Source organism: Gossypium hirsutum, chromosome A11, assembly GCF_007990345.1.
Source record: "Gossypium hirsutum isolate 1008001.06 chromosome A11, Gossypium_hirsutum_v2.1, whole genome shotgun sequence".
Lineage (NCBI taxonomy): Eukaryota > Viridiplantae > Streptophyta > Magnoliopsida > Malvales > Malvaceae > Gossypium > Gossypium hirsutum.
The window spans coordinates 120,730,717-120,740,143 of NC_053434.1; the positions used below are offsets into that span (position 1 = coordinate 120,730,717).

Below are 9,427 nucleotides of genomic sequence, written 5' to 3' on the forward strand. Positions count from 1 at the left end.
TAATAGAAATAGATACTAATATGGTCTACTTTATAATGGAAGTAAATTAAAACAGCTAATAAATGGGGGCAGTAAGTATCTCCTGCAGCCGCATCTATTCTACGATTTGTTAGGATCTGATCAAATACCGTTCGATCTTTCCTTAACCGGAAAGAGTCAGTAGTTGATCGAGTACGCTTGCGGTGGGTCCCCCTTTTATCAACACCTTCCTAGCTGTCCTCTTTTATCTTTTGAAAAAATCAGTTTCACTCGCATTTTGGAGAGAACGTCAACTCACGCTCATCTGAAATTATTTTTCAACATAATAACAAATTTAGCCCTTACCATTTATCTATTCTATCACTTTGGTCCTAATTCTTTTTTCAAATTACCATAACTCTCAACTTGCAAAGTTTAGTAAAATTTCTTTTTATTGGATTAAAAATCTGGATGAATTATTGATGTAATATATTTAATAAAAATTCAACAAAATAAAAAAATTTACCGACATTAACTATGTATACGTATGCTACCACATAAGCTACTATGTTAGTGCTATTAAAATATTAACAGTTTACTCAATTTTTCCATCCGAAAAAAAATCAATTTAACTAAAATTTGAAGGTTAAAAGCCAAAGTGATCCAAAGAAAAAAATTATGACCAAATTAATCAAATTAATAAATATTAAGGGTTAAAATTGTCATTATACTATTTTTCTTAACTTAAAGGGAAGTTACTTTTAAATTTAGATTTTTATTCTACTTTTTGAATATAGATTTTATTATAGTTATTTGAATGTAATATTATAATTGCTATTTTGTTAGTATTTTTTTTAACAATCTCATGGTTGTTAGATTTTGATTATATCTGTTTTTTTTAATATAATGCCTAGAACTACCCATTTAAACTCATATTCTCCTACATTGATAATAATACCTATGTCAATTGAGTTAAAACTCAATCGACATTTTGACAGTAACTAAAATAACTTTTATCTCCAATTGTTTTCAGGGGCATAAATACAATTACAAATATTAATTTAAACCCGATTTCAATCATTATAAAAAAGTATAATTAAATTGGAATTGGAATATTTTCAAGATTAAATCAAAATAAATCATTGGAAAAACTTAAATTTGTATTTATGATATATAATTAAAATTAATGGAATAACTATTCCTTTTTCCTAACAAATTGTCCAGCGCAGTAGTTGTCCAATAAATTTGAATTGGTACCCAATAATTGAATAATTTTGAAATAATTTGGAATTATTTTTCTGACACTTGCCTTTGCCTACACAACTTGACCATCCATGACCATAAAATAAAGTTCTAATTATGCCACAGATCCCTGCATTTCAATTAAATTTGAGATGTAATCCCTATATTTTTTTAATATAACATTTAGAACTACTCACAATCTCTTCTCAATCCTTAAATAGAACGATAAACCTATCATATTAAATATCAATTCTGTCCAGATTTATTCTGATATTGGTCCAATTATATTCCAATTTTTTGATTGTACTTAGTACTAAGCTAACTTTAGCTATTCCAATCACATATTTCAATGGAATAAAGCAACATTTAGTCACTGAATTTGGTAACTCTTTCCAATTCAGTCTTGAAACTTGTTAATTTTTTTTTTCAATTTGGTCTCTGAACTTAGATTTCATTAAAGTGTAACCTTATAACACTTTGAAATCGCATCATATCTTCAGTTGGAATTTCAAAATAAATAATCTAAAAAAATAAAAATAAAAATTGTAAAGAAATTATAATTTTTTTAAAAAAAATCTTTAAGTGATAACGTGGTACAATCTTAAAGTATCATGTTATCATACATTAAAGAAATGCAAATTCAAGGATCAAATTGAGAAAATCTTCCAAGTTTCAAGACTAATGTGCACGAAAAATGTTCAGAACTCTAGGTGAAATAAGTTTCTAAGTTGAAGGACTAAATGTTAGTTTATCCCTATTTTAGCATAGCCTTCATAAATCTATTGGGATCCGCGCGTGTCTTTCACAATAAATGGTAAGCAAGTGAAGATTCAAAATCCAAACAGCCACGACAGTACTTCCAAAACAGTGTAAGAAAAATTAAATGACAAAAGAAATAGAAGCTATTGCTAATATCAAATCGCCGATCATCAAAATAGTTATCTCTCTAAGCTAAAAAAAAAAACCATGAGAAACCCTACGAAAAAAGACAACGTTGGAACCAAGACGACGCCGTGTTGCAGCAAAGTAGGGTTGAAAAGAGGGCCATGGACGCCGGAAGAAGACGAGTTATTATCTAATTACATCAACAAAGAAGGCGAAGGACGGTGGCGGACTTTACCTAAACGGGCTGGTCTTCTCCGATGCGGAAAAAGCTGTCGTCTCCGATGGATGAATTATCTCCGACCTTCTGTTAAACGTGGCCAGATTGCTCCCGATGAAGAAGATCTCATCCTCCGCCTTCACCGCCTTTTAGGGAATCGGTAACTTTTTCCTCTCTTTTTTTCTATGAATTTCATTTTAGGGTTTTGGATTAGATATCTGGATATCTCAAGATAAACTGTCTAACTTAATTCGACTTCAAATCTAATTAGATTCAATGCAGAAACCTCGAATCTTATACAAAAAAGTTGTAGGTCTAGGGTTTCAGTGTTTTAGGGTTCTAAATGGATTCATTTTGTAATCATTTTTTGCATACGGTTTCTATATATATATATATATATACATGTATGCGTGTGTACGTATATGCAACATGAATGAATGAATTTGCTGGGTTTGTTATGTAGGTGGTCACTAATAGCTGGAAGAATACCAGGGCGTACAGATAACGAAATAAAGAACTACTGGAATACTCACCTGAGTAAGAAATTGATAAGTCAAGGGATCGATCCTCGAACGCACAAGCCTTTAAACCCTCAACAACTCTCACCATCACCACCATCACTCAAACCTTCACCTTCTTCATCATCATCCATGGCGAAACCAAACAATCCTCCTTCCCCTCTTCCTGTTCATGTCGTCAACGCTAACAAGCAAAATTATTATGACGATGGGAGCAATGAAGACCATCAAGGGATGATCATGAACAATGACCATTATCAGCAACAACAAGATCATGATGATGATGTGTTCTCTTCTTTTCTGAATTCATTGATAAATGAAGATGATGATGCATTGGTTTCGAATTTGGGACTCTCACAAGGATGGGAATCTACTCCCTTCGATCAACCAAAATGACCCAATAGAGGGTTTGATGATGAATGTTATTTATATAGTTTTTTTTCAAAGTGTGTTGATTGTATGTTTAAATCATGTTGTTGCCAAACTTAATTCATCAAACCTGATGGTTCTTTTTATGTTTGTTGTGTTTGAAAGAAACATATGAATGTATTGTTTCAAACAAAGATATATATATATATATATGGAACACTACTTTGATATATAAACTTGTATTTGGATGCATTTTCTTAATGAAAGTTGAGTTTATATTTAATGTACTGATAGTGTATAATTCAGTCAAATATCAAATAATGATAGTGTCGTTTAAAATGAAGTTAGTTGAATTTTCTTTGAAGAAACTTTCGAAGAAGTGTTTATCATCTAATGGTATAAAAATACACTATTAACACATCAAAGTATAAACTTTTAAAATATTTCTAAGGTAAAGTTTGGAATTTTGTTTTTTGAAATGCGGATTTGGGTTTCAAATTTAGTGTAAAGCAAGTAAAAACGCACCTAGAAATATAACCTTAATAAACTATTAAATACTTATTTAGTAATGGATTTGAAATTCAAGGAGGAATTCATGAACTTGAGAATTCCTATTTTTTTATAATTTTTAAATACATAGTTATTTATAATATATGCATTTCATAACTTCATGTTCCCAAATGCTAATTTCGTCAAATACATTTCATTTGCTAACCTTAGCTCTAATACATATTTTTAGGCATTTTGATAATTAGATTTTAGGGATTAATGGGTGTTTTACTTGGTTTATGAAGAGTTTTTCAAGTATTAGATTTTTTTTTTTAAAAAGGCATTCTACACTCAAATAATTGAAATAATTAAACATTTTAACAATTAATTAAATACATTATCAGTACATTAAATATATTATTTGGATTAAATTTATATATATAATGAGATTTTATTTTTAATATATATTTTCATCTTCCCTTCAATAATTGAAACCCTAAACCCTATTTTTTAAAATAATTAAATGATTATCAAATAGTTTCTCTACATTAAGTTTTTACAACACTTTAATCCATCCAAATTATCGTTTACTCATGCAAAATGGTGTAGAACATTGTTGAGTAACAATGAAAACAAAGACAACAAGCAAAGGCCAAAGGACTAAATTAAAACAGCAAGCAAAGCAAAGGGATTGATAAATAAAGGTAAATATCAGTAAATCTTCAAAAAAATAAACCCTAATTGTAGGTCTACTTTACTCTCAGTATTAAACTACCGGTCCTTTTAATTGGTAGCTGGTTTCATTTTGTGCTACCTAAATTTTCATAGCTTCTACGTACCCGCTCTTCCATGCAAAAATAGATTTTTAAAATCGCCTAACGGTCAACGCTATATCTACAAAAAATAAATTTTTTTTTAGAAATAATAACTAGTAATTAAATTAAAGCGTAATTTGTCGATTGAGTCTTAGCTCGATTGGTATTAGTATTATTGCCAATACAAGAGAACTTGGGTTCAAATGTGCTGAAATGCATTATTTTCTTATTTATAGGTTGGGTGAGGTTATGAGTTGTTTTAAGCATTGTGTCAAAAAGAACAGATATAATCAGAACATATAATGAGATTGTTCAAAAAAATTAAAATGCAATTTTTTAGATTAATAATAATTTCGTAACAAGTCAATTGGGCACCAACTCAATTAAGGGAGTTTATAAAATCAACAAATTTATACTTTTCAAATATATAATTATTCATAATGTCTACATTTTATTCCTACAATTCATATATCAAAAAAAATTTAAATCTAAAATTTCAAATTCATGTTCCTGAACACAACATGAGTTAATTGATCAAAACCATTAATTTCATTTGTTAATCTTAGCTAATATATATACACACATTTGAAGAACATCTGAAGGTAATGGGATTAATGGTTGTTTTGATTAGTTTATGACGAGTTTTTCAAGTATTAGAAGTAATTGATTTTAACACTATATTATTATTATTATTTTAATTACAAGAGGAGAGTAAAACCCTAACAACAAAGCGACTAGCGCGACTCAAACCCATATTACACTTGGGATAATAAATACCCCAACTTTCAGACCAACACGTGGAATTCTAAAACTATATTATTAAATTTGTTAAAATATACATAATTCATTTTTTGGATTAAGTTCTTATATATAGTTACAAGTCAAAACTTCTTAAATGAAAGTACTAGAATAAGCATATTTAATGAAATTTTGTTTTGTAATATATATTTTAACTTTCCCTTCAATAATTCATAAATGTATAAAGAGGAGAATTATTGTTCTTTTCCCATTTTTATGTTAAAATTAATGATATGGTTTAATAAAGTTGAGTCTTTAAAAAGATTTAAAAAAATAATTAAATTAGTATCCTATAGTTTATCTAAGATAAACCTTAAATCCTAACCTAAATGGGCCGATCAAATCAGTTGGACCCACGACCAGTTGTCTGATCAGTTTAATCATCGGTATAATTTTAAAAACCTTAAAAATTATATAATTACTCTATTTTTCTAAGAGAAATTGAATAAAAAAAATTTCAAAGGACTAAATTAAAAACAACAAGCAAAGCAAAAGGATTAATAACAGGGGTTGATCTAAGGGGGGCTGGCAAGGGCCTCGGCCCCCCTAAAATGAAAATTTTCCATTTTAACTCTTTATAGTTTATAAAATTTAAATTAGTAATGGTAAAATTATACTTTGCCCCCACAAAAATGATAAAAATTTGATTCAATCCTCTAAAAATTATAAAAATATAGACTATTAAAATGGTGAAATTATATTTTTACTATCATAAAATATATAATTTAATTCTGCCCAAAAAAGTTTCTAATTTCATCCTTGACCCTTAAATCATATTTCTAGATCTGCCACGAGTTAATAAATAAAGGTAAATAATTTTTAATTACTTCAAAAAGAAAAAAAGAACCCTTAATTTTAGGTCTACTTTAGGCTCAAAATTAAACTACCAGTCTTTTCAATCGGTAGCTGGCTTCATTTTGTGCTTACCTAAATTTTTTGTAGTTTCTACGTACCACCTGTTCTTCCATGCAAAACACAATTTTCTAAACCGCCTAACGGTCAACCGTTTTATCTACGTAAAATAAAGTTTTTTTATTTTAGAAATATATTATTAGTAATTAAATTAAAGTAGAATTTTTAGGTAAATAATAATGTTACTTATGTTAACAGGTTAGTTAAGTTGGAGATCCCGAGTCTTTTAAACACTCAAGTTTGAGTTTTATTATGCTTAATTGCAATGTGTGGATTCAGGAATGAATCTAAATTTTTTTTTAAGAAGAGCCAAAATTTAATTATAAATTTTTGAGAGGTTAAAATATAATTTTATCATATATTAATTTATAATTTTATTATTTTAGAGGTGATTAAACAAGTAATTTTCCATTTGGGGATCCTTTAAATTTGCCACTGCGTGGATCTCGAGTCCCATCATGTACATATATCATGTATGGGTTTTTTTTTTCTTCTGGTTTTCTTCATCTTTTGTGTTTTATATATATTTGTTTGATTCTATATTATAATTATTCATATAAATATTAATATTTATAGTATACTTGTAAATGTACCGTATTTGTAATAGTAAAACTTAAAAAAATGTTATTTACTGATAATTCGATGAAATAGAATTATTTTAATTTTTTTATAGCCAAATACAAGCTAAGTTGTAGAAATTTTTATTTTAAGTTTTATTTATCTATTATTTATCTAAATTGATTGATTTTTTTTAGATTGAATTAGGTATTATAGGTAATTGTTCATAAACAATATAAGATGGAGACCTATAATAAATTTGATGAAATAATTTGTTGATAGGATAGGTATATATACCTTTTAACCTTATGAAATCATGATTAAAGTCGATTTTTAATGTATTATTTTAATGTTAATTAGGACCATAAATGAACTGACTTAAATAAATTTATATTTATGTTTGGTTCATGTTTATTGAAAATTTTAAAATAATATTTGTGTTCGTTTATTTAAACTTTTGTGTGTTTATATTAATTCGTTTAAGTTAAATGAATTTATTCCTAAATATTAAACAAACATATTCTTGAACATATAACTAAATATATTCACAAATAATATTCATGAATAATAAGATATAAATAAAATTATTATTCACGATTTTATTTATTTAATATAAACTAATAAAATCCCAACTATTCATTAGAAGCTTTGTCTATTTACTGACCCAATATTAAATTTTAGGTTGACTATTCAATATTTTCATTATGGCATAGAGAATTCTAAATTCTTAAATCTTCATAGAATAAAAATAAATAAAATTTATTTTTAATAAAAATATAATATAAAACAATTTTATTGTCAGAAGGGTTCTTTTATTAATAAAATAAAAAAGTTGATATTTAAAAACTATTTAAATAATTTCTTTTCTTTGGACTTTAACTTATGAATTTTTCAATTTTCCAAAACATTGATAAATATAATGAAGATTTTTTTTATTTTTTTTAAATATTTGTATGTTAAATTTTTTTGAAAAATAATTTTTATTTTCTCATATCAAACACATAATATTGTTTAAATTTAAATTATTAATTTATTTCAATTAAAGTATTTTACTTGGTATTTATATTACCAACTCTTAAGCCTTACACATGGGAAACTTTCCACGCTATGAGAGGGTTGGTCAACACACACAAAAAAGTATTTACATAACTAGGCCAGAAATCAGAATTTTTTTTTTGCGGAATTAAGTTGTATATTTTTATAAAAGTAAAAATATATTTTTATTATTTTAATAGCTGTATCTTTATAATGTTTAAAAGACTAAATCAATTTTTTTATCATTTTAGAGGGAGCAAAGTGTAGTTTTACCATTACTAATTTAAAATTTTATAAATTATAAAAAAAATAAAATTTTCATTTTAAAGGGGTCAGGCTATCTGCAAAAGTTCAAAATATCTAATATTTGAAAAGGTTTCGACAAAAATATTAAGCCTAAAAAAATAGACTTGAACAAAAATTAAATGTTTAAAGTATGAGTCGAGCCCAAATTCCAACATTCAAGGCCAAAGCGTAACCTATTTCAATCTATTTTACTTATGTAATATAATGTATCTAACACTACCCAAACATTAAAAAAATATGTTATCTATATGTTTAAATTTTTAATTCAAGTTTATAAAAAAAATTTAAAAATAACTCAAGCATGCCTAAAATGAGTTTGGGTTACTCATTTACAAACATGGAAGAACTTGAACCAAGTTCTAAGTCTATATTTCGGGTCAAGTCAAACTTGAACAAGTATAAAGTATTTTAATGTCAGACATAGGTCTAGCCCAAATTTGATTAGGCTCAACCATAAACACCCTATAAGTCACACGAATAAACATATTTTTTGAAATTATATTTAAAATGACATTCATTATAATTAAAATAATTTAATAAATTCAAATTTAAATCATTTTAACACTAGCAATAAAAACTATACGTGAAAGTATAAATTAAAACACACACAACTTCCTCAAATGTTTATAAATTAAAATTATAAATTCATTTCTACTATGTAATGAGTAAATAATCATCAATTTCATACTTTTAATCTTATTATATAATGTAAAAATATATATATAATAATTCTCCCACGAAGAAAATCGAAATTATTGTAACAATAATAATTACTTTTAATTAATATCTGAAATTAATGTATTTTTATAATTATTTTGATCTTTTTTTCAACATTTTGAAGTTCTTTTACATTTATTTGTGCCAAGCAAAAACAAAGTCAAAATTCACCATTTTTCAACAAAATCATCAACCACAATGTTATGAAAGAACAATAAGAGATGAAATAAAATATATATATATAAATGAAAAAAGAAAATAAAGAACAATACTAACCTGGAAAAAAAAACCTTGTTTAGCGGTTTGATCCGGCTCGTTTTTCAAATTTAATCATGTTCCAATATGATTATCGAATATCGAAAACGATTTCCGAACTAAATGCATTGACATGTATTTTTGAAAAATAAAAAAAAATAATTATTATGAACTTAAAAATATAAAGAAAAGAGAGAGAGAGTACATAAGAAAGGAAGAAGATTTTTTTTGGGGGTGTTTAATGTATGAGCAAAATTATAGTAATGATGATAATAGAAAGGAATTTAAGGGTGCAATAACCTGCAAGTTAAGGACACGTGTAGGTTACATGTTGGATGATGGAAGAATTTTTA

General features: G+C 26.4%; 1 protein-coding gene and 1 long non-coding RNA gene across 2 annotated transcripts; one reads left to right on the top strand and one right to left on the bottom strand.

Annotated features, from left to right (window-relative positions):
* Positions 1–2,000: 2,000 nt before the first annotated feature.
* Positions 2,001–2,986, bottom strand: LOC121209476 (uncharacterized). Its single transcript, XR_005904608.1, has 2 exons — positions 2,836–2,986; positions 2,001–2,485 (listed from the first exon to the last, which is right to left on the bottom strand). It is a non-coding gene; the product is annotated as an uncharacterized lncRNA (long non-coding RNA).
* LOC121209475 (transcription repressor MYB5) lies at positions 2,167–3,385 on the top strand. Its single transcript, XM_041080170.1, has 2 exons — positions 2,167–2,462; positions 2,766–3,385. The coding sequence occupies exons 1-2, from the start codon at positions 2,167–2,169 to the stop codon at positions 3,214–3,216; spliced, it is 747 nt and encodes a 248-aa protein (XP_040936104.1). The 3' UTR covers positions 3,217–3,385.
* The last annotated feature ends 6,042 nt before the right edge of the window (positions 3,386–9,427 follow it).

Bases quoted from the DNA above. Each gene is read 5' to 3' on its own strand.
- LOC121209475 (XM_041080170.1), top strand. From the start codon at position 2,167: ATGAGAAACCCTACGAAAAAAGACAACGTTGGAACCAAGACGACGCCG. The intron at 2,463-2,765 runs GTAACTTTTTCC...TTTGTTATGTAG, and splicing joins CACCGCCTTTTAGGGAATCG to GTGGTCACTAATAGCTGGAA.